At 33.1% G+C, this 26,466-nt stretch overlaps 1 protein-coding gene across 8 annotated transcripts in view; it reads right to left on the reverse strand.

Moving 5' to 3' along the window:
* The window catches only part of RYR3 (ryanodine receptor 3), a 218,861-nt gene that overhangs the window by 49,606 nt on the left and 142,789 nt on the right, over nucleotides 1-26,466 (reverse strand). For all 8 annotated transcript variants that reach the window (XM_032189404.1, XM_032189403.1, XM_032189400.1 and 5 more), the window contains 16 exons: nucleotides 25,954-26,032; nucleotides 24,207-24,296; nucleotides 22,644-22,793; nucleotides 21,354-21,416; nucleotides 16,952-17,027; nucleotides 16,649-16,772; nucleotides 13,810-13,925; nucleotides 13,448-13,515; nucleotides 12,431-12,552; nucleotides 7,566-7,615; nucleotides 7,089-7,149; nucleotides 5,852-6,090; nucleotides 5,154-5,235; nucleotides 3,456-3,586; nucleotides 2,106-2,426; nucleotides 151-391 (listed from right to left, as the gene is read on the reverse strand). In XM_032189404.1, coding sequence (XP_032045295.1) covers nucleotides 151-391; nucleotides 2,106-2,426; nucleotides 3,456-3,586; nucleotides 5,154-5,235; nucleotides 5,852-6,090; nucleotides 7,089-7,149; nucleotides 7,566-7,615; nucleotides 12,431-12,552; nucleotides 13,448-13,515; nucleotides 13,810-13,925; nucleotides 16,649-16,772; nucleotides 16,952-17,027; nucleotides 21,354-21,416; nucleotides 22,644-22,793; nucleotides 24,207-24,296; nucleotides 25,954-26,032 — 2,013 coding nt within the window. The remainder of the gene's footprint in view (nucleotides 1-150; nucleotides 392-2,105; nucleotides 2,427-3,455; nucleotides 3,587-5,153; nucleotides 5,236-5,851; nucleotides 6,091-7,088; nucleotides 7,150-7,565; nucleotides 7,616-12,430; nucleotides 12,553-13,447; nucleotides 13,516-13,809; nucleotides 13,926-16,648; nucleotides 16,773-16,951; nucleotides 17,028-21,353; nucleotides 21,417-22,643; nucleotides 22,794-24,206; nucleotides 24,297-25,953; nucleotides 26,033-26,466) is intronic.

Raw genomic sequence — 26,466 nt, forward strand, 5'->3', positions numbered from 1 at the left:
ATTCAGCATATCCAATCCTGTAAATTAAGAATCTTAAAATACTTAGGATCTGAATTCAGTAAAACATGAAATGCATTATTTTCTTCCTGATTATCTGATCACAGATTCCAAGTAAATTAACTAATAAATATCAGTTTATTAATTATTTACCTGTTGTTGTCTACATAACGTATCAACATTGGATAGAAGGCATAGAGGTCTCTACAAAGAACAGCAAATTCATCGAGAATGAGTAGCTCAGCTTCCTGGGTGTCAGTTTTACTGTCTGCTTTCAGTTGCTCCTCTTCCATCACAATCTTTATAGCTTTCTTCTTCAATTTCTCCAGTGTTGGAATAAAGTGAGTTTTCAGCAGATCTGGTCTGGCTTTGCTGATGATAGGCTGAGCATAAACTACACATAAAAATACATATGACCCTACGATTAATACACAATTGATGCTTTTAATTGTATTAATATGAATCCTCTGTGGTTATAGAAAACAAAGGTCGTAGCGCTCCACATATTTCTGGAGCACCATAAAACTATTAATTATACTATGAATACAGCTTTCTCAACCATTTATATTGAGAGATTAAAAGCCAGTTACTGGGAATTCAGATTATATGTATTTCAGTATTATGTCGTAGAGTATTCCAGGTTGGAAAGGCACCCACAAGGATCATTGAGTCTGACTCCTGGATCCATACAGGACCATCCAAAAATAAAACCTTACTTCTGAGAGCACTGTCCAAACAATTCTTGAATTCTGACAGGCTTGCTTTCATGACCTTTTCCCTGGGGAGCCTGTTCCAATGCCTGACCACCCTTCCCGTGAAACACCTTTTCTAACATCCAACCTGAACATTCCCCGTCATAGCTCAATGCCATTTTCATTCCTTCAGGTCCTGTTGCTGTCACCAGACAGCAGAGACCAGTGCCTGCCTTTCCACTACTCCTGGTGAGAAAGCTGTAGGCCACCATGAGGGCTCCTTCTTTTGACTGTCTCTAATAGATTTTCATAGATTTTCATATGTCTCTAACCTTGATGGAATCTCAATAAAATAAGGATCGAGTCACACAGTCCTCAAAAAAATAGCTTTTTGGGAAGTTTCTTTTCTGTTTTTGTTTGTTTGTTTGTTTTTTAATACAATGTTTAAAATAGTCAGAAGGCAGTGTTCTAGAAAAATTTGTCTTTTGACTTCAGCAAGCTAACATACAGAGAACGAGTGACTCATTCAAGATCATAGATCCATGTTGTGGAAACATTAGTAAGATGATACAGACCACCTAAGTCAAAAATCCTTTCAACAACCACACTAGTACATTATCTGCTTTTGTAGGTTAACAGTGTCTACAAAACTGGAAGCACTGGTCTCCATAATTAAGCAAAGAACTTCTTACTAAATTTTAATGGAATTCTTATTATTAGCTTAAAACCTTTCAGTATGTAAAATAATTCTTAAAACCCAGTCCCGATATAGCATTACAATTTAGCAGGACAAGGCTACTTTTATATAGATTTTCTTGACTCACCATATGGTATACTGTATTCCTACCCTAAGATGAATGCTAACATTTGTATATAGTACATTCTTTCAGCTAGCTGTCTGCAAAATCTTACAGGACATTTTGAGAATTTTTCTACTCATTTAGTATTTGACAAAGAAACTACTTCTGAATGCTAGTTACTACTTTTTTTTTTTTTTTCTTCACCATATATCATTTTTTCCCTTTGACTTAATACTTTATGAACAAAAATCACAGTATTTATACACTCTACTGCACTGCCCAATTCTTTGGTGTCTTGAGGCTTAATGGTATTTACAACTCCAAATTAAGTACTAAGGCTTTTATACAGTATTTAGGGAAGATAATATTTTCAAAATCCATTCTGTTGTATAGAAAGCTCTCTGCTTACAGTGATGCTATGGTGCACACATAAAAATAATAACGAACTTCAGAAAAGAAGGATGATCTCTTATTGTTCTTTATCTGCTTTTTACCTGACCTTCTTCCTGCTGCTTTTAATTAAAAAAAATATTGTATCACTGGGTAATACGGTAAATTGTAGCATAGGAATTAAATATTATTAGATACAACTACTCTTAAAAAATATTTACAGTACCTGCAATTCTCTTCATCCAAGATGCTTCATCTATTCCCAGATTGTTGTTAATGATTTTCAGAATGTTTCCCAGAATGATGCTTAGATGTTCAGATGTTATCATCGTACAGAAAGGCCCAGCACTTTCAGGAACACTCTCAGACCCTCGTTCCCACCAGTAGGACAAATAGTTGCATAGCATGGGTAAGATAACCTCAATTACATGAGGCATTTCAGTATACCTTGCTCCAGACTCTGCTAAATCATTAATTTCCTTTATTAGTCCATCCAACTGGGGGATCTCCGGACACATCTCCTCTACTGTATCAGGCATACCTAAAACTGCAGGTAGAAAAGGTAAAAAACGAAAAGATTAATTAACAAAATACAGGAGATCATCTACATAAAAAATACAAACACCATTTTCACTGTTTTTTTGTTTGTTTTCTGTCACCATCTTGGGCAGACATAAATAACAAGACTTTGGGACATACAAGAGTCTCTTATCTAATAAGTTATGTCTTTCTGATGATGTGCATATAGCACTGATGTAGACAATAGCAGCCTCACACATATAGTGTCCAGCAGTTTTCTGCTAACGAGCCCAACTATGTAGAAGTGGAAAAACTGAGAGCTTGTATCAATATTAGAAAAACACTGGCCATAGTTATCACAATCATTCACAACTTTCATGTTCACCTGCAAAAAAATCAAATCCATTTCAGGATACAAACAGGCTTTTAGTAATATTATGACCAGCTCAAGGTTATGGGTAAGACTAAAACTTAAGTGTACTTTGTTTATGAACTCAGCAAATCTACCTCCTGAGAGTCTGTAAAGAATAAGTGAAATAGAAGCATGTGAAGAAAAACTGTGTAGAGGGACTTCTGCTCCCTTGATTAAAGTTTCACAGAATCAGTCAAATTCTGCCAGGAACTCCCAATATTGAATTGCATTAGAGTACTGGTAAGACAACCAGGTAGCATAAATAACTTTTGTGTTCACATGAATAAAAACCATTTAAAACTAAAAAACTTAAAAACTAGCGTGTTGCTAGTCAGAGCACATAACTGTACAATTTGCTAAAACCTTCTATAATGTGGATGTATTAGGTTAAGCTTCAAATATTACTGTATTCAACTTCAGCAAAGAATTCAAACATGATGTTCAGAAAAACACTGACATGTGAGAAGAAAGGGAATAATGCTAACATAGTCTCAGCAAGGCTAAAATGACAAGCAACGATATAGTGATAGTAGCAGTTTTCTCATTTAAAAACAAACAAACAAACAATTTCTTTCTAATATTTGGGGAGAAGCAAACAGCTTTATTCAATCATTTATTTATTTTTTCCTGAGGAACATTACTTACTTGCTCTTTCTCTTGCACTTTTTGTGTTGAAGACAGACAATGGGTTGTAATGGTTGAGAGAAGGTTCAAGAAATGCTACCGGAATGGCTGCTGCAAGAGATGCTAAGCACTCACCAAGTGCAGGGCGCTGCCTGTATATGACAGATACTAAAAGTTATCAGAGGAAAAAAGTCTTTCACTGGGCTTCCAATATCTAGCATGCATTATAAAGCAACATTAACATTTACTGCAGATTCAGTTTATCTTTGTAACACAAGCACTATTTGACAATTTTGAAAAAAATTATTTCTCACATGAACCAAATTATTGGAAATTACAATGGTACAGGAATACATTTTTTAAAAAATACCCCACACCAAATGTTTTACATTAAAGGTGAACTGTCTCTCTCTCAGTGTAACTACAGACTACAGAAAACATGTCTACAACATGCAAAAAGTGTAGGTCAGTGGTCACGCTCTATCTTTTCTTTTTATATTCATTGCTTTGCTACACCCATGCCTAACATCCAGTGCTTATGGCTCTTGCCAACTAAGTGGAGACCTGTGCTTTGAGCTCTTCCCTCAAAAAGCAATTAAAAGATGATCAATTTTATTTCCTGTGAGATCATCCTGACTCCTATTGTTAGAGTGAGGGTGAGGCACTTTCTATTTTGCCTACAAGATCTGTGTCAAAGTGTATTAAAGATTTTTAAGTCTAGAAAGAAGAAAAAAAGAAAAAAAAAAGTGCAGCTTTATAACTTAGCGATGCACATATAAATGGCTAAATGTGCAGATATGTGAAAAAGAGATTTTGCACACACATACATGCATGCACATGGGAAGAAAGAGGAACTGCCCACCAGACAGCTCTTGCATTTTACATGGAACAATTACTGAATAAATTCTGGATAGATGGAAGTGGAGAACAGCATTCCTATGCAAATGCCATCCTAACTTGACTACAGAGCTCTATTTCTTCCAGTTTAGTATCTCTTAGACCGTGTAAATTTTAAACTTTTAAGATCACGTACAGTGCCTAAAATATAGGCTTCAGAAGAATACGAAGGGTTAATGAATTACCTTTACTCCTGTCTTTTGATAGACTAGCAATTATGGTTCCTTTTTCTGAAGTAGCAGATACAGATATGAGCCTCTTCTAAAGGAAGAGGATCTGAAATCCAGGTTTTGGAACATACTGTAAGCAGTAGATTCTCTAAAGAATTTAAGACCCACTCTTTTTAAAACACAACTAACTGGTAAATGGAATTCCTTTGTAGAGCTAAAGGGTGTCAGAACGCTCTACATATTGTTAGGATTTTATGTTCTAGACAACTGTTCTGAGAACTCTGTTTAGATTTATGTGTAAGACAGACATTAAGTACTCGACCTACTTACCACACAGGCATGTCTGGTAATATGCACTAGCCAAACTTTGGGAAGCTTAATGGTGACCCATGGAAAAATTTAGTTTTCCCGATGGTTGAACTAAACTCCCTGACGATACACAGCAATACGCAGGATTATTTGTTTTGCTTTTATTCAGTTTGGCATTTTTTTGTGTAGAACCGAACTCTGAGATATAGGCAACTACATTCCACCTAAAGTGTATTTTAAACATGTTCACACTGTTTCAGATTCCCTTTTCATTCAAAATGCTTTATTACATACACAACAAACTCCTAAGAAAATTTTGCAAGCTGAGTTTTTCACTCAATACCTTTCAACATAGATGTTCTTCCCAGTCCCAAGGGAATAGAGGCTACAAAGAATTCTATAACATGAAACCTGTACATCACCCACTAGAGGAAAAGAAGAAGCAGGTAATCAGTATTTATTCAGCTAAAGACTACTTTCTAAATATAAAACAATGTAATTTTAACCAATGAATACATGGTGTCTAAAACTTTTATTTATCTTCAACTTCTCTGATACTTACATGTCATCTACATGCATTCCAAAACAGATCATCAGACATTCAAAGAAGCCAGCAGATATTTGTTAAAAAAAAATTGTGCAGACCATCACATTTGCGGAATGTAATTTAACTTAAACCTCATTCAGTCTGCATATATAGCCCCTAGAAACATGATCTAGAGGCTCCCCACCTTCTTAAAGCTTTTTATTTGCTATCTATCTTTGAATCACCTTCTGCTATGGAACTGTAATCCCCAAATATAGTTAAGAAATTTTAGAATAGCATATTGCTGCATCTCAAGGAAGCATTTTGATAATTGTAAGTTAAAATATGCAAAAAAATAATAATAATAAAAAAATCAAGGAAACTTTAAAAGCATTAGTGCTGGAAATACATCTGTTACTAAAAGGAAATCAATTCCTTTGAATTCCTGCATTAATTATTTTTAAAAAAAAGTATTATAACATAAAATAATTCAAAATCTAAAAAAAAGTACTTACAAAGTAAATCAACTCCAAACTGATACTGTGAAATATGCTCAAAAATTGATGTCAAGACAGGTAACAATGCTACTGTAGTATAATTGATATTCTGTGAAACACCCTTGATTTGTGTTCGTGAATGGGTAAATTTTCCAAGTTTAAGATTTTCTGAAGTTTTTTCCAGATCTTCAGCTGCATTTTCAAAAAAGGCACGTAATCCAGCTTTAACTAACTCAGATCCCGATTTCATAACAGTTCTGAAAAATAATAAAGGAAAAATATTAATTTTACATTGATCTACAATATACTACAGATATGTGAACTACACATTACTTACATTCTATCAGTCTTTGAAGATACACAGGTTGCAGTGTACTTTATATTATGAATTGGACAGTAGTACCTAAATAGCCATATAAGCAACAATTTTGTTGTAGTATTTCATACAAAATAATAACAGCAAAGAATCTGCTTTCGCAGACTTCTTGTTCCTGTTTTTGTGATCTGTATGACAATGCCTTCCCAGAAAACATCACCATCCCCTAAATTTTTATGGATGCCACAGTAACTAGGTATGCAAATCAGGATACACATTTATCTATCTTCAAAACACCCTAAATCTAGAAAACGCAGCATTCATGCAAGCATTCCAGTCCCATTCCTTAATCTTGCACTTTTCTCCAAATGTTTGATGAAGTTCTCCTGTGTCATGCGCATTGTCAAGTTGCTGCACAACATAAGCAGGCCAGAAAACAGATCAGATAAGAAAACTATCCTAGATGGTATTTAAATCTACATTAGCATTTTAGTGGTACAGGGTAGAAGTGAGTAAAAAGCCCATACATTCTCATATTGGCACTTCTAATGCCAAATTTTGAACGATGTACTGAACTGTTGTATTAGAACAGTAGATACCTACTATAGAACAATAGCTATCTACAAGCATCAATACTTGCAGTTCCAAAGTTTGTGTCACTTATCTCTCTCCATAAAGTCCTCAAATGCTCTTGGAGAGCTTGACAGGAGTTTTCAATACTTTAATCACAGACAATGAACCCCTACATGTGCTAATATGGAGGTTGTTATACTGAAACTACTAGTTTTTTTTATCAGTAATTACAAATTTTATCAGTAATTACAAATTTTATCAGTAATTACAAATACAGAGTAAATAATACAGGAATAGTCTAATTGCCCCAAAAAACTATGTGATGCCTATGTAGTGTAGTAGTTGGTACAATTTTTTAAAACTTACCGAGTGTCAAGAGACTGAGCTAAGATGTGCAGGCAGTTAACCATTGTTGTAGAATCACTACCTGTTTAGAAAGAGATACTGTAAGAGCACAATAGCACAGAAAATGTAGGATAATCTAATAATCTAAAATGTCACTACTGGAAATACGCAGGTTAAACAGAACATGGAATACATCTTCCACCCCAGGAGTTAGGTCTGGTTCCAGAACTAACATTCATTTTCTTAAGTACATTTGTATAAAAGAATTGAAAAGAGAAATTGGTGTTTACTTAGGGATCATTTTTACCACTTGACCCTGAAATATTATGAGCTTTGTATCCTGTAGTTTATAAATTTCTTTCATAATTTTCCTACCAGTACCTTTAAAAGAGGTATTCCTCAAGCTTATAGCTTGAAAAAAGGTTCAGTTAAGATAGAAATAACTGTTACACATTCTTCATGTTTTTAACTTTATTAAGATCTTTCTTAACAACTTACCAAAAATTGAGATCCTATGTCTAACAAGAGCAGCTAGTTTGCAGAACAGGCTAAAGAAGAAGAGAACAGAAAACAGCAAGACAAGACAAGACAAAGATTAAAGATTTGTTTAGAATATATGAGGTAAAGAATAATAAGAATATGAAAGAGAAAACACAACATAGTTCCTGGAAGGAGCATTTCAAATCACACATGATGACAGTAGTCAGTGAAATAACTGCATTAAGCAGCATAATCTCAGAAGCTTCTTCATTCTCTCTTTCTCTAAACTTCTCTAATTCAGAAATTATTTGAAACATGAAATTGTCTTTTCATTACAGCAGATTCCAACAATTGCATATATGCAATATGGTTGAGTCACTCTTTATAGCTAGGAATTATTTATGAGCAAGAAATTTTGGTAGGAACAAGAAAAAAACTGAGAAATATTTTCTTGTTTTGCTAGAAATCTTCATACTACTTCAAACAATTTGAGAAGGTATCCTTTGCAAATGTTTTGCCTTCTGTATTGCTCATGATAATCCTGAAATATTTACAGATTTCTGGCAAGTATGTCAGGAGCTTACATGTCTAACCTATCTGTCAAAATAATAGGATAATTAAGAGAAAAGAAAAATCACTAACTCTTGAGATTAAAGGGGCTACCTTAACCTCCAAAAACAAAGACAGCTAGGAAGACTTCCTTATCGTCTGTGATACACCTTACAAATGGAATTAAAATGTAACAAAATGAAGCAAACAAACTTTAGAAATTGATATAGTTTCTTACCAATAAGATTGTCATTTTTATCTGCACAATAGCAAGAAAAAAAATACTTCCTTTAAGAGGAAAATGCTGATAGCTAATTTTCTCAACTAAGGATGGACAAAGAATTGTAAGATATTTTTAGATTTCTAATGGCAAGCATGCTATACATCTAACTTATTTTACCTACCTTTGTAAAGGTGTTTTGTAAAAGCCTAATAAGAATCTCTCTAACTTTATAAACCTGACCTGACTGACATAGGGAAATTCAGAAAGGAAGCATGATATTAACTAAAATGAAATTTCAGTCCTCCTGAACCTGAACTAACTTCCCTAGCTACTGGAGGACCATCTTGTACGTTTGCATTAAACATACCTGACAGCTCAGAAAAGCAGCATCTTAGCATCTTAGGAATACTGTTATGGGGACCTGCAATATAAAAACTAAAACCTACCTAGAAGATGGTAAAGAAAGTGTAATAATAATTTAGGGAAAATAAATAAATAAATAAAAACCAAAACAACAACAACGACAAAAAAAATGTCAGAAGATAAATGGAAAGATGGACCCTAGAAAGTTCTATTAGACCAAACCTAGAGGTGTGGTCTAATATAACAACAAGCAAACAACAAGCAAACAAACTCTACTTTAAAAATTTATATCTACTGGAAAAAGTAGTTAGCACTGGTAAACAGAATGAAGGAAATGTGAGAAATTGACAGTTTAAGAAAGAAATCATAGGAGTAAAATACAGTTTGAAAGATTATCATACAAAATTTCCCACAGAAAATAACCAGCAGCATACCTTTAATGGGGAGAAAAAAAAGATTGATGACAAAAATATTATCTGACGGTCATAGTTGAGAAGAAATTAAATAATCATTTTAAAATGTTAATTGCAGAAAAATCAAAGTCATATTTTTGTAAAGGCAAGACATTATAAGTTAAAAGGTAACTGTCTCTTTTTGATTTTTTTAGAGTAACTGAGTCAAATAGCTGATTCCAACTAAATCTGACATGGTATACTTGTCTAGAAAACTATAAAATTCCAGAAATTTGGGGGTAGGGGAGAGTGAGCAATTTTGTAGAGGAGAGAAAATATAATTCCCCCTAAAAAGCTTCATCATGGTATTTTCACATTTTCTCATATTTGAAAATTCAAATGTGAGACCATTTAAATGACCCAACAGTGGGTTAAGTTTCAATCAGAAACTGTTATCAACAATAAAATAGAAATCCATCAGAAATTAAGCTTTATTAGTTTTATTGCTCACAGCATCATTTATTAATAGTTGTGATACTATCTCCCTTACAAGTATTTCTTCACGGTGAAAACAGGGAAACATACCTTAATACATTAGTACCTTAGTATAAGAACTCTGTACCAACATCTTTCAGGCTTCAAAATTATTTACAAAAAGAAATGCAGAAATGCCTGAATTGAATATGAATGACATCATTTTTGATCTACAGCCTACTATTTGAGTGTTTCAGTGAAGCATACAACTCTCAGCTTCTAAGTAAGCCTTGAAAACTATCTGACGTGTGACTAGTGATATTCCTTCATATGCCCTTTGTTCCAGCACCACCTAGACTCCATCCCAATAAAGCTTCACAAGACCAGGCTGGGATTCCCTGACTTTCTTCCTTTTAGCTATCATTCTGACAATGACACAGGCAGATGTCTTCTCAATAGATCCTGGTTTTCCATTGGGAAATAAAAAACAGGAGAGAGGATGAGGAAAGGCAGCCAGCTGTTTCTGAATTTTGCCATTGGGAGTAGAATTTAGAACAAGAATTCAGTAACGGGAATGTAGAACCTGGGAAAAAAAAAGCAAGCTAGAATAATAAAAAACAATAGATGGGACATAATGGAAGAAATCAAATAGATCCCTAAGGACTCTCCAGTGATCTACACTCCAAGTATCTCCTAACAACATCTTACATGTACATATGTTCCCAACACATGCCTCAGTTAACTCTTAGTCATCCTTCAGTTTGTTCCAAGATTCATGAAAACACGCAGTGGTAAGATATTAAAAGACCCTTGTGCCCTTTTTTATGGCATTCTAGCACAAGGCAACCCATTTTTGGGGTATATTAGATAATTTTACTAAAGGTCAGACCCCAAGAGCACTGTACTATCCTCAGCCCTCCACGACAGACTGGAATTGTTCTCTACTTTCACAGATGGCAAATGGTGCACTATAGCAATTCTTTCAGTAACCTGGATGTCAAGAAATACAGAATTTCCTGCCAGAGTACTTCAGTTGTCTCATACCTAGGACCTTTGACAAGGCCTGGGCAAAACTTTTTTTTTGGTGATCAAATCTGTAGTGCAGTCTGTCAACTAAATAATGCCTGCTTCATAATGTTTGATGTGCAAATTCTTCTGAGAGAAGTCTTAGGCTCAGAGAACTATTATTTTCCTTATCCCATAAACTTGCTTTAGATTTTGCTCATACAGTTTAGATTTTGCTGAAATAAAAACTTCTGAAAAGTGTTTATATCAATAGAACTTTTTACTTTATGCCAGACTTGATAATTAATAAGCATTCTCATCAGAAAATAATTAATTGTAAAGAAGGACACTGAGATTCTGAAGAGAAAATCGGAGAAGGAAAGCTTATCTGGACATGGCAGTGGTGAAGTACAACTCTCTGAAGTGTCTCTCAGTAACTTGCTACCTTTTTAACACAGTTGCTAAAGCACTAGGTATATGGGTTTGATTATATGGCATTTCTATTATTTCCAAGTAGAAAATGCTGAGTATGAAAAGAAATAAAGAACAGTCCATACCCACAAGTCAATGTTTACGAAATTCAAATGACAGATCTAGTGTCAAAAGTCATGATAAAAGAAGAGAACATGATTTTATTTTCGATTAGCTGTACAATAAACAAAGCAGGGACACAAAACAAGTAATGAAGCAGCTCTTAATAAATTGTCTACTCCTGTGTATTCTTTAGTATTTAATATTCATTTCACTGTTAGCTGAATGTCATCTGCAGCACAAGCAAAAACAAGGTTGCATGAGAACACCCTGAATGAACCTGGGACACAATGCTAACATATCAGAGAACTGCTATTAGAAGTAATATCGTACTGGGAGAGAAAGATTTAAATGATTCTATAAATCTGAAATTTATATGCAGAGAATGTGTACTGTCTCCTTTCACATATCACCATTTTTGTTAAGTTTCTCTCTTTAGAACCATAAATATGAAATTAGTATGTAAAATGTGTTTTTTTATCTTGTCTGATTATAATTATAAATAATAATTAAATTATAATTTAGATAATTTTAGATAATATTTAACTTTATTTTTTTAGATAATATTTAGATATTTTAGATAAGGTTGAGGGTTCTTTACATTTTGTAATTAGAAAAACAATCTGATTTATTGTCTTAGAATGGCATGTTCTCTGTTTAGCAATGAAACTGAAAGTACACAAGCTTCTCAAGTTTTGGTCAAACCAGAGGATACTGGATAACACCAGAAAGAACAAGCGATTATACACAGTACATAGCAGTACAAAATGACTAGTTGTCTTCAGTTTACAATGAGGTTGGCAGGAGACAATGGCAGTAGAGTTGCTAAGCAAGCAATACTCTAGGCCATTGACAATTAATTAGTCAATTAATTACTATTAATTAATAAGGGTGCTAGTCTACATAAAGACAAGTTTTCATCAAAACCATAAGACACTAAAGAGACATTCAGTGGTATCTAACTTAACCAAGAAAACCTTTTTAAAAAATGCTTAATTTCATAAAGTTCTTAAGTATTGAAATATTCACTATAATACCTACAGGGATACTTAAAGGATAAACAGAACTCCTTACATATGGAACTGATGTGGAAACTGAACTTTAACGATATATAATTAATAATATGTATAATTAATATATTTTAATATATAATGTATATGTTCAATTCTTTAATCAGATATTAAAGAATAGTAAGATGAAGAATGCTATTCATAATCTGCAATTCTGCTAAAAAAATAAACTATTTCACTTTTTATTTCAGGAAAGTGAGCTTTTGAACTAACTAACCTAAGAGACTTTTTATTATCTATATAAAAAACTCCTGCGTATCTTAATTTGCTACTTACCTTGCTACCATTTCCTTTTCCTTATTTGATGCATATCCACTGCTACTGAGTGTTTTTGTTGGAGAAGACAGGAAGTACAGGCAGTGATTTGTAAAGTACTGATCAACTAATGGTAAAAGAACCTAAGAAATACAGATACAAAATGTATTTTTCACAGAGCACAATGGTACGTGTAGCAACAATGCTCTGATTTGTCAAAGTGAAATCAAGCAATTTTAGAAGTTCTGTTACAGTTGCATTTTCTCATTTCAGATATGAAGTCATATAAATTAAAATCTTAAGTATTATAATTTAAATTAAAAGCTACAAGAATATTAAACAGTGTTACACAGATCTATCTATTTTGGATCTAATACTGCAAGCTTAGTTTTCTCACATTTAACTGTTACGAGCATCACCAGAGGACTTTTCCTCTCCACTCTTCACATAACTGTCCAGTACACATATAAAAGGAGAGTTTTTTTTTTTTTTTTAAGCTCCTAAATAAAATCCTAAATGTTCCTTACTTCAAATTTGATCATCAACAGCATTTATCTTAGCACATTTGTCATACAAATGTGTAAGAAATTACTATGCATAGCAATATTTATTCCTGTTAAATAAACAATACTACATGCTTCAGTTTATACTGAGGCAAAAAAAATATAAATAATCAATGTATATATTTAGTAAGAGGATTTCATTTCATGTAATAAATGAGCTGCCTTTTAATTTCTATATTCCTTATCCTGTATAATCTATTTGGCAAATATATTGAAATACTTTGAAATAATCTGAAACGTTTGAATCCAGCAAATATATTGAGTTATTCTGGAACACATTTGGAAATATCTTTTAATGACATATCATTCATTACTTACCAGGAAAAAAAATTGGAAAGATATATTTCTGTTACCTGAAAAGAAGTCTTACATTACAGAATTCTATGTTCTGTATTCCATATTCTGAATGTTATAGATATATATTACATCTGTAATATGTATATATATATATTACTTGAAGTACTAAATCACTCACTTTCGCAAAGAATTTTATTTCTTGGTCATGTGGAGATTTTTCAGTTTTTCCACTGGTTACAATGGCTTCTGCAAAGATACAATAAAGGTAGACACGAATAAAAAGTTGGTTAATAATAAACAACACACTAGCTGTGGTACAACCTTAGAGACTTAGTTTTTAAGAAATACAAAGAAAACAGCAGAAACAGTTTAGCCAGTTACTGGCTAAGATGTCCAAGAAATCAAACTGCAAATTTAAAGACAAAATTACAGTTTCTTAAAGGCAATAAAAGTAGTGGTCTCTACAAGTTTAGACATACCAATCCAAATATTTAAATATCAATGACTTGAATGATTTTCAAAATAAAATCTGCAACTTACCCAAATGTGCAATGAACTCTTGAGCAGAGTCAACATATTTTAAAATTTTCTTCAGAAACTTAAAGGCAAACCTCTTTTCCATGGATGAAGCATCCAAATCCATGTCATTCAGACCCCTATTTTAGAAAGCATTCAGATAAATTGCATTGCTGAAGACAGTAGTACAAATGTTGACAGTACTAAGAAGCATTCTATTCCTTTTAATCTTTTGCTTATGGTAAATTTTTGTAAATAGCAGAAAATGACCTTCCACAGCAACTCTTAGTTATTAATTGCATAGCAAGAAACGTTAAAAACAGTTTATGTTTCATGTTCTAACTCGAATTTCCATCATAACAACTCATAACGATAAGGAAACACTGGCTATGCATAATGGCTATATTCAAATGCTTCTGTACACTTCAAATAGCGGTAGATAGGAAGACTCTCCCTTTATCAATTAGAGAAGACAACCTGGCTAAAGGAGATGCAGAAAACATTGAATGCAGATTTATTGGACTACAGAAGGATAGAAAAGAAGCAGGCAAGTTTGTGGCATGGAATAAACTTCCTTGCAAGAAAGCAAAGAAGTTGATGGACTCAGTGTTGTGGAATGGAGGAAATGATCACTTGTCCTGAAATTCTTCAGCACTGTTTCAGAAGTAAATTAGGGAGGATAAATGAAGATTAGATAAAACAGCTACGAGGTGAATCCAAGGAAATCACTAATTCTGCAGAAGAAGGTTGATGCAGCAGAAATTTTAACAATGAAAACGCTAATAATAAGAACATGGTTCATGACCATATTATAAGATGGGTAGGAGAAGAAGAACAGGTATAGTCTGGAGAACAGAACCAGGAAACCAAGAAATGCATTCCAATACCGGTTTATACATAAATATAAAAGGACTTTTCTAATCTCCCCCATCTTACATTTTCACTTAAAGACAAAAAAAAAATCTATTTGAAGAGTCCTAGTTTACATACTTTTATGACCTATTAACTGATTTACAACATGCATACATTATTTGATATGTATTTATTCATGTACATGATACATGACTGCAATAAGAGCTATGTATGGTTGACAGGTGTCTCCTGCTGGCTCATTTTCACAGAGGATAAAGCAACTAAGTATTTACCTGAATTTTCAGTGAAGTCACTGTAAATATTCTCTTTTTGAGTTTATATAGTAATTTATGGTTACTAAAAGATTACAAGTACTTTCCTAATTTTTTTTTTGTTTGTTTGTTTTTTAATGTAATTATGTTAAATGACAAAAGACAGCATGAAAAGCACTTGTATAGGCTGAAAGATGCTTAAAGCATCTTTAAAACACCCCATCCCTGGAAGTGTTCAAGGCCAGGTTGGTTGGGCATTGAGCAACCTGGTCTTGGGGAAGGTGTCTCTGTAAGTGGGTTGGAACAAGATGATTTTTGAAGGTCCCTTCCAACCCAAACTATTCAATGATTCTGATTCTGTAGTCCTACATTTTAAAAATGTCATTCTGAAAATGTGATAATTTCAATCAGTATTTTAAAAAGATTTTAAAAGTACTTTTAAAAGATTTTATATTTACTTAAGAAATGTACGTATTCATCTGAAGAAAACACTTGGACAATAATCTTGACTCACCCTGATACAGACAATTACTGCAACTCTTTGCCCATAGCCCACAAACAGCCCGAAAAGATTCTTTTCAAGTTGACTTATCTCATTATTCAACACTCAAAACACTGCCCTCCTAACTATAACAGATGCAGCTGTAAAGAGGTATTAAATTGCTTTTGAGCAATTCCATTGATATTTCAAGGACCTTTCCTTTGCAGGAACTAAATTTGCTTCTCTTAAACAATATTTCTAAAGCAGTTATAGAGGATATAAAAATGCCTACCAGAATGCATACTATTTGACTTCAAGCTGAGAACCTACATATTTTGTAGAACTGAATTTTTCTCTGAAGTACTGCAAAAATGTATCTTTAGAGCTCTGTCTTCTAATATCTTAAAAATGGTATTAATTGGTAAAGCCAACTGAAACCACTGAAGGTAACTTTTGCAGATCCTAATAATCAATTTATATAATTTTTTGGATGTATACTTTCACTAAAGGCACAAATTTGAAGAAAAAAACAAATGAAAACAAGTAAATATGTCTCTATGTACATACAAAAAATATTGTTCATGAATACAGTGTAGATTACAAAAATGCTTAATGCTAGCAAAATGGCAGTTTCCTATGTGCTCAGGAATTTTGCATGTAATATGTAAATGACAGCTATGATACAGTAACTCACAAATCCATCACACAAAACCAGAAATACAGTATAATAATAAGCTATTTTAATTTTGACGGAGTAAAATCCCAAAGGCCAACATATGTCCAGATACAGCAATTCAATTTATAGTACAAATAATATGCTGTTCTGCTTGAGCAAGTTAAGGAGGAAATGCCTGCAAAAATGCCCACTCTGTCTTACTAGTTCAGAAAACTCAAAACAACATTTTTCTTAAGTACTAGATTAAAAACCACTTTACAGTATCAGGCCTCAGATTTACTTTCCCATAATCTTACTGACAGCTGCTGGTTGCTAATTTAGAAGTTCTGAATCATCTGCTTGCTCAATTATACTACTGTTGCATTTTGTATTTACTATGATCACATATTAAAAGTTAGCTCTCTACACTATTTCAGACGGGTTTTTCTGAACATAAAAATAATTAGGACTTTGATTTACAGAAGATAGAAGATATACCAAACAGTAAATATATTAACATCTAACAGGATGCAGTGAGATAAAGAAAATTACCATGGTTTGTGCACTGAATATAAGCAATTATTTCAAAAGTATGCACCTTACCGAGATATGATTATACCATTCACTTGAAGGAATTTAAACAGCTCCTGTGCCTTTTCACGGTCCCGTGATTTCTCCTTGGCTGTCAACGTGTCATAAGGTACCAATAAAGGATGACTACCTCCACCTTTGGTAAAAATTGAGAGAACTGTAAGGGTTTTTATTTGTTCTAAGATTTATTTTGCTTCAAATACAAAAATAAACTATTCAATTTAGATTGTCTTACACTGTCTTCTTTCAGACTGTTTCTTCTCCCTCATTTTGCTTGTCTTTTTTGTGTGGTTTTGGCATAGGATTCTGGCTTACCTTTGCTTTCCAACTCCATTTTCTTCTTTTTGGCCCATATATTATGGTAGTTTTCTGCCATTACCTCAACCATTCCCTACATTGCCATCAGGAAAAATAAGACGATGCAAAATTAAAAGATGAAAAATTAATAATTCTGTAATTATACATAATTCTACAGTCTTGAGTATAATCTACAGTCTTTGGTAAAGAAACATCACCCATAGAAACTTTGGCTGAGTTGGTTTATGCATCCAAGCATTTACCTCAGTAAAGTGGGACACAAAAAATACAGATGCTTTCCAGGTCAAATAAAACAGTGATAAAGTCATTACTTATTATTACCTTATGCTAGTTCTTAAATGACTTTAGTCATAAAGCAGTACCTATTAAGCTACGGACTGTAATGCATAAAACAAAATAACCATAAGTGTCTTCTAATTGTATGATGTCTAAGAGTGAACTACAGTACAAGGAGAATCTATGCTGAAGGCAGGCATTAGACAATGTGAAGACAATCTACAAAGAAAAAAACGTAAAGATCTCTCAGCACAGATGATGAGACTTAACTAAATATAAACATCTATTTTTCAGGAAGTACAGACTACTTTCTTTCTCTTATATTCTGGTTTATAATAGTTTAGATCCTTTGGACACAAATACAGCTTACAGTCTTTGCACATAAACAGCCTAACAGATCTCTTTTAACAGATAATATGAAGGACAGTCTTGAGTCTGTTCTTATAAAAGCTTAATGAAGTAGCACTACAAATACTTATGAAGGGCAACAATGGAAAAAGCAACATACTGGTTTGCAATTTAGCATATAGATAATGGGGGATGGTATCATGGCCTATCAAATGTATAAAAACTGATGCTGTATAACAAATGAGAAAAATGAGGAAGAGTTAACAGAAAAATCTGAAAGCAAAACAAAGTAATATGAAGTAGATTTCATTTGTCTGAGTACAAAGGCAGAAGCAATAGATTACAAAAAATGTTAAACGGAGGCATTTTCTAATTAGTTGGGAATGACTGTAGTAGTTAAGAAGAAAAGAGATGAAGAAATCAAAACATAAGACAACAAAACCATGGATAAAATTTTCACTCCAAAGGACCAAGCTTTACATCTTAGAGCTAAGATAAATAGCCTGGCTGTGTGAGAGATTTAAGTAAATAATGCTGAAATTCTGAGACACTATGAGGATATCTATACCAACTACAGTTATCAATAACGGAAACGTGAAGAAGGATCTGCTGGAGGAAGTTCTGAGTCAAGAAGGACAGAAGACAAGGAAGACATTCAAGAAAAATAGAATTTGTTTTGGAGAGAATGAAATTATGTGATTTGTCCCAAATAAACTTTTCCTTCCTTGTAGACCAAGGAAAAATGACCTAGGACTAAGCAATACAGAGAACTTCTTTACAGAAGTACTAAAATGCCAAGACAGTATACTTAGTATACTTTGAAAGAATGATTAGAAAGGTAGAAAGAGAACCAATAGAACAATCACACATGCACAGAAAAAAACAAACAAACAAACAAACAAACAACACAATAGATGATATAATTCCTAGAACATCAGCAGGGAAAAATGCATCAAAACAAGGCATTTTTTGAAAACTAACTGCGTTTTGGCTAGAAAAAGATCAATACAGAACTAGTGATAACAGTGTGTCAGTACATAACAGGGATTAGATTGCATGTTGGATACACTAAGATTAAAGAACACTGTCAAATAGTCACTGTAAATATTGAATTCAATGAGCTCTTGGATGAAAGAAGAATGAAAACTGAAGGAAAACCAGGAGTGATGTTTTTTGTGCAAAAAAAAAAAAAAAAAGAAAAACAAGAAATTTAAAATCAATAACCTTTGATAAACTAATAATTACTCATCATATAATTAGTCATCAGATAATTAGTCATCAAGCAAAAAAACATGCAGTGTTGATACACAACAGTGTAACAATAGCTAAACAACTATTTAACTGCAACAAGATTATTTCCCTTTTTGAAAGTATTCATGAGGACAGGGAAATGGAGATCCTTTTTTACAAAAGGAAGCTAAAAGGGGTTAATTGTTTTTAGCAAAACTGTGGCTGAAAGGGAACATCAAAGAGACAAAAGGCAGAAAGTTTAGCTTAGAATCTTCAGAAGTTAGAATCTTTAGCTTATACATGTAGACAAAAACAATAAACGGAAGATGAATACACTTGAGTGAGGTTCTGAGCAAACAAAACTCTTAGGAAAAGCATATGGAAAGGAAAAGAAGAGGGAAAAAGTTTAGTTGTATCACATGGTTTAGTCTATGAAATGGTTTATATTAATTGAACTACCATATTGCTGTGAATACAGATAAACAGAAAGAAAACAGGCTATCCAAAAAGAGAAAGTGATAGAATGCTTTCAATTTTCCCTTGGAAACACTTATTGCAGAAAAAGAAGTAGAGGCATGAGGAGGACTACATTTAAAGATGGAATGAGGGTGGAAAGAAGTAAATGGGTACCTGATTATTAGACTGAAATTAAAGACACTATTTATAAGACAATAGAGCTGAAAGAATCTAGAAAATAAATTTTAGTTAAGAAAATCAGCTTGGCCATGGATTTCCAACAGAAATGGGAACTGATTAAACAGTTCTGTATCAAAAGAACAGGAGTGGAGGAGGATACTGGCATGGCAAAACTAACCCCAGCAGTCAACTAATAAGAATTTTGAGATGTACAAAGAAAAGTGAAGTGAAGAATGACAGTGAGAGAAGAAAGCAACATGAGCAGATGATTAAAATTAGACAAGAAGTCAACAGCACATGCAGCCAAGAACAGAAAGGAAATCTTAATATGGAAGACAGAAAGTCTGACATTCAATTTTCTGAAGACAGGTACTGATCATGGTGACCTTTAGGAAAAGACAACACAGAAGGAGCAACTTCAGTAAGATGGAGAGTTGAAACAAACTAACGACAAAATAAAGCCTAAGAAAATATGCATCTTTGTGGTTGTTAACACAGGAGATGAAATTACTCTAGAATGAGCATAGGAAAGAAAAAAAAAAAAAGAGAGATGCCTGTTGCATGTATAATCATAAAGGAATACTAATATGCAAGTTTGAAGCAAGGCAGATGGTATAAATATTGTTGAGGTAAAGAGAGATTTCTTTACTCAATATGGTTGAGAGGGAGGGTGAGAAGAGTTGCAAATAGTAGAAAATAAAAGTAGAAGCCCTATAAGGTCTTAACACACTGAAGAGCACACTAAAAACATGTAGGCATCCCTCAAGGAAAAATAAAAAACAAAAACAAAACATACAAGCAAACAAAAAAAAAAAAAAAAAAAAAACTTTCTTCATTCTGTATAAACTTTTTCACTACTATTGCTCTATTTAAAATTTGTACGTCATTTTATCGATAAGGGTAATATATTGAAAAATAATACACAAGCAAAACTGTGTTTTGCAGCTTTCTTTCTTACAATGAAACTGTCTGGAATAATAATATGAATTCTTCCATTCTCTCAGGCTTTTAAGCATATGGCTGCACATGGTCTGTGCATAACATCAGGAGCATCAATATATTCAACTGTTATACAAAGTAAGCACAGGCATAGGCTAAATATATATCAAAAGCTGTTTACAGTCCCTTTCCTGGCTTCACGCTAACTTGTTCTAGGAACTCAAGAAGCACCAATGAGATAAAGAGCAGAAATCTCTTTTTAAAATTTATAAATAATATATGTGAACCTTTTTACAACAGTGAATCACAAACAAAGACAGAAGTACACTCATAAAATCTGTTAAAATTCAAATCATCAATAACAAAGTCTACTAAGTCTTTCCACGTCCTAGTTTTGCCTGGTACAGAAATAATTTTCTTCCTACTAGCTGGTATGGTGCTGTGTTTGGGATTTAGGAAGAGAATAATGCTGGTAACACACTGACTTTTTAATTGTTGCTGAGCAGTCCTGACGCTAAGTCAAGGACTTTTCAGCTTCTCATACTGCACTGCCATTGAGGAAGCTGGGGGTGTGCAACAGCTGGGAGGGGACAGCACCAGTACAGCTGACCCAAACTGGCCAAAGGGGTATTCCATACCATATGGCATCATGGCGAACAATGAAACTGGTGGGGGGCACTGCTCAGAGAGGAGCTGGGCATCAGTCTGCAGGTGGTGAGCAACTGCATAGTACATCACTTGCTTTGTATATTCTTTTATCATTATTATTATTATTTTCCTTCTTTTTCTTTCCTACTAAATTGTCTTTATCTCGACCCACAAGATTTTATTTTTTTTATTTTTTTCCCTGATTCTCTCTTCCATCCCATTGTGGCAGGGAGGAGGGAGCAAACAGCTGCATGGTGCTCAGCTGCCTTCTGGATTAAACAACAACATTCTAGCACAAAGTATGCAAAATACAAATACAAACCTGAAGCTCCCTAGAAAGCACCACATTAGAGAGATCAAGTGGTGCTGGGCTATATCCATTTCCCTGAGGGGAAAAAAAAAAAAAAGAAAAGAATTATTTTATTATTTTCAAATAAAAAATATTTTAGATAAAAGAATTCAATATTCAACTACAACACCTCTCTTATTGATCTAATCAGTGACAGTATTTACTTTTTTTTTTTTTTTTTTTTTAAACTTCCTTGAGAAATTGTGTTCACCTTTCACCTCGTAATGTGCTGGCAACACATGGGATGATTAACAGTACATCTGTTGATATGGAAATGAGAAACATGCAAAAAAACTCAGATGCCTCTGCTGGCAATAGATGACAACCTGCTTTTATATGCTTTTCAGCCTAAGTAAGGAGACCAATCATGAGGCATTCAATGTGTCTTCAGAACATGACAGAACGGTGTGACAACCACATGAATGAACAACATATATTAAAGATAAGACACCATAATGAAAAGTTAAAGTTAATTATTGTCTAAAAGAATTCACAGACTAAGAAAAAGGTCTAAAATATTTATGCAGTCTTGAAATGTTTAAAGTGTGAAAGCTCCAATGTAACAAACCTAATTCCTGTGATTAAATGTGAAGTCACACCTAAATCAGTGGTTTCAAATGTACTGAAGTTAAACGTGCTGAAATCCTGTACTGAATCATGTTATGCATTTTGTTTGTTTGAAACCATTTTTTAATTTTATAGGTCAACATGTTAGCAACTACAACGAAAAAACAACTACAAATGAAAGAAATAGTCTTTATCACATCAAAATGCTATGCACTATATACTTATCTGCAACACTTGCCTGTAAGATTTTACAAAAAGTATTAAATGAACAATCTTATTTGTCTGTCATAATAATCCTGACAGAAGCCAATTTCAGGTTCTTCTGTTTGACCAAGAAAGAAATTTTCTAGATTTAACTATTGTAAAACAAAAAGCTTTAAATACTGTGCCATGTATTCTTTAAATGACTACACAAAATCCCTCTCCATTAGAAAATTAAGAGATATGGTCTCTGACCACCTTGGCTTTGTAAAAACTGCACTTTTTTTGCAGTCCCCTCTTTAATGTTACAGTGTATTTGTTTATTATAGTGACGAGACTTCCAATCTCAGAATTCTAACTCTAGAAGCTTCTTTTCATTGAAAAGAATATAAAATAAACATATTTTTGTATAGTTTCTCAGTAAATTAACAACCAAGCCTTTTTTTTTTTTTTTTTTTTTTTTTTTTCTTCCAGATTTAACCAATTCCATCTCACCTGGCTAGACTGAGATATGCTGCGGAGCTTTTCATTTTCACGCTGATGTAATATTGTTTCTCCTCCTTCTTTGGTCCTTTCTAGGCTCCATCCCATGGCCAACATGGTTTTCAGTGATTCTCTAGCAGGCCAACGATAAATTTCTTTTTCCTTTGAAGCAAATAATTTTCTTCATTTAACAAGCAGCAAAAACTTAGTAAAAATATTCTGTTCTTCATCATAAATTGTCACATGCCACAAAAGTTAAAGAAATCCAGTAGACATTATATAATATTTTTTGCATGAGAAACAAGCTTTAAAGTAGTTACACACCTTTTTGCTTTTATTTTTGACTGTTAATATGTCTATTAAAAACTAAGGGAAGTTGAGCTCTGAAGCAATAATGTAGTTTGTATCTGGAAACCTACTAATTAGTTGCTCCAGCCCAAAATTATCTAAGACTGATGACACTAAAATTACAAATTTCATTTACAAGAAATTAGTTAAGTATGTACATTTGAACACAAAGCTTTTTTTTTTTTTTTTTTTTTTTTTTTTTTTTTAAAGCATTCCTCTATTTATATCTATTTACAGATACAGAACATTACTGATCTATAAACCTCTTCGTGTAAGTACAGCCATCAACAGCAAATTAGGGGAGAGCTTTCAGTCCTTCGAAATGTAAAGGTGTTATACAAAATCTGAAAAGTTGTAGGAAAGAAAATTCTGAGTGCATCGTATTAAGACTTCTCAAATCAACATAATAAAAGTATTTCAACTCTTAACCATAAATAAGAATTTTTATGATACTTATTTAACAGTTTTTATGGAAAGACCTGATTTTAGAAATAGTTCAGAACTTCAAATCTGAGACCATTTTGAAAAATCCCTTTAAACAGCTTAAATAATAATTCAACCAACAATACTTCAGGCCCTCTCTGAAGATATCAAAGCAATTTACAAACCTTGGGAAATGAGAACTCCTAATTTTGACATCTCAATTTTCTGAATGGGAAAAGTACGGTAAAGGGGGACAAATGTAATTGACTTAACTAGGTCACCTAGTGAATCACTGCAAAAATATACAACAAAATTCCAGTTTAGTTCAGTGTTTTGACAACTAAAAAACATTCATGCCCAGTCAATAAATTCAAATGTAAAGTGTATTTAAAATATTTTTAATGTTTTTTCTCCAATTTCAACTGAAGCACGTTCTCCCATTTCATTAAAATTTTCTACCATCTTTCTTGAAGACAGAATTACCTTCAATTAGATATGTTAGATTACTTTTACTTAGAACACAAGAGTAGTTGCCAGTCACTTCCTCATCCACAGAGACCTGAAAACCCTGCCTTTATTACTAATTGGCTCAGGCCTATGAAGGCTGCGTAGCAGAAGCGTATCATTTATGCAGGACTCTATTAACTAAACAATCACTGTAGCATATAGAGATCGCTGTTCTTATCTGTAAGATAAGAGGAGTTTGCCTGTCCTCCAGTTGTATAATAAATTTGAATTGTATTAGAAAAAAGTATACAAAATCAAGCTACTTTCCATTAATACAGCCTAAGTATTCTCTATTACCTTTTCTGTTAAAGTTTTGAAAGGTCTTATTAATGGGTGAGTCTTCGTATTTTCATCCAGTGAAACACCATATTTCCATCCATTATTAGTCTGAAAAGATATATATATAGTGAAATAAGATGAGAGCATCACAGATGAGTGAGAAACAGCAAGTTTTGTGTGTCATACTGAATTGCTAATCTACTCCAATGTCTACACTGTGCCACAGAAATTTGTGTGTAATAGAATGCATCCATCTGTGGATACACCAGAATAAAACATGGCCTGGGAAGATCAGAGTCTAACTATCAGCAGTAAGTCTCATGCAAAGATTTGTGACTCTACTATACACTGGCCACTTTCAAACTAATGGTTTGAATGACTAATGATTAATGCATTAACATGGTACTGGCTAAAGTTTCAAAACAAAAAGAAAAAAGCTTGTCTACTCTCTGGGAAGCTACAGTCAGCAACAGAGAGAAGAAAGATTCTACTTGCTTCCAAATTTCAATTTCTGGAAGTAATCAAACATCTATGTTGACTCTGCATTAGCCTATGAGAAATGAGTATCTGTTTTTAAGTTCAGTGTCAAAATTATAATTTTACGTAACACAGATGACAAGCGGTGATCGATACTCTCTACTGATTTAGTATCAAAGATACAGGCTGTGGTGATTGAACTAATTAACATCACACCAAAAGCAGTCTCAGAAAAAGAATTGTGATGCAATTTCTGGAAGCAACACACTGCTTGTCTTATGAAATATATGATGTTAACAGATCAAGTATCAATGAAGGTAACTTACTGAAGCCTTTGCTTTAAAGAATATTAATTGAAATTTAACTTTTGAGATATATGTAACTATAAACACATTAATGTAGTCTTTCTCTACAGATTTGCATATATAGACACATACAATAACAGAATTGTTATTTCTGTATAATTGTTCAATGTAATTGTTATTAATTGTCACAATAAATTACATAAATCTATCCCGTCTTTTCCTTCAATGAAAGAGACGCTTAAAATTCATTCTTGGATTAAATGAGTTACTCATATCCAAACACTTTCAACATACTTAGTAAAAACTGCAACTCTATCAAACTTCATTTTGCTCAGTTTTAACTCTACAAGTTCTATTTATTAACATCAAAACTTGCAAACTGTTAAGACTAAACAGCCCTTCAATAAATTTAATGTTTCATTTTAACATTTAAAAGTTCAAAATCACATTATACATATGCCTTACACCTCTTTCGAAGTGCTGAACCACAGACAACACAGTGATAGAACACTTGGAAAACTATAGGGCAAATCAATGTGTGACAGCCTTCTCAAAGTCAAGAATAAAGAAAAACTCTAACGACATTTTCTGAAATAATAAACGATATTAGACTTCCCAGGTACTCTCAGATCACAGAGCTGCTGCAGTAAAATTGAATTTCTGACTTCCATTAAAAGACCATCATTACCAAGGCAATATGATGCTAAGAAATATATATTCTTACTTTAAAAAACAGAAACAAAACAAATTAAGCACCCCTCCTCAGTCCCTACCAAATATTTGTCTTAACAAATTCACTTTGAAAAAGTGACAAGTATCAATCCACTTGCTTTAGCAAAATGTTTCTTCCACATATCCCTAAAGAATATAGACATGCACACGCTGAACAAGTGCCTATCATTTAAACACCTCACATTTGTTTTCAACAATCACCTCAGGTATTACTGGGGTAAGACAGTTGCCAGTCTTAAAACAGTTCCTACCTTATCAAAGGCCCACTTATCATGGGAATGTTCAGCATACTTGCTGACAATATACTCCAACTTTTCAGGAAGTACAAGGCTGTAAAGAAAGGAGAGTTTGGTCATTCAATTGTAAGTTACTGCACTCTGATCTATGCAAAAAAAAAAAAAAAGCTTCATCTCCAAATGAAGGTAAGACATTTCGCTTTGTATGTATTTTTTCTTTAGAATAAATAACACTAAGCAAAACAGAGCTATAATAGCATTTACAGAGAGTCTTCAAATACATAATTCTTGGTAGTTCTTAATGCAAGACAGTATTAGTATGGACGTCTCACATTAAATAATGATGGTTAGTGGAGGGTCTTGATTTTAACAGCAATCACCAATCAGCAATAGTCATTTCTTGAATATAGACATTTTAGAACTCTGTATTTTAGAATTACTTAAAAGCTCATGTCTCTACTAAACCATCACACATGATTTGCTTGTTTTGCTCTACCAGGTTACTAGGATTAAGTCTCAAAACTAAAT

Source organism: Aythya fuligula, chromosome 5 (assembly GCF_009819795.1).
Source record: "Aythya fuligula isolate bAytFul2 chromosome 5, bAytFul2.pri, whole genome shotgun sequence".
NCBI classification, from domain to species: Eukaryota; Metazoa; Chordata; class Aves; order Anseriformes; family Anatidae; genus Aythya; species Aythya fuligula.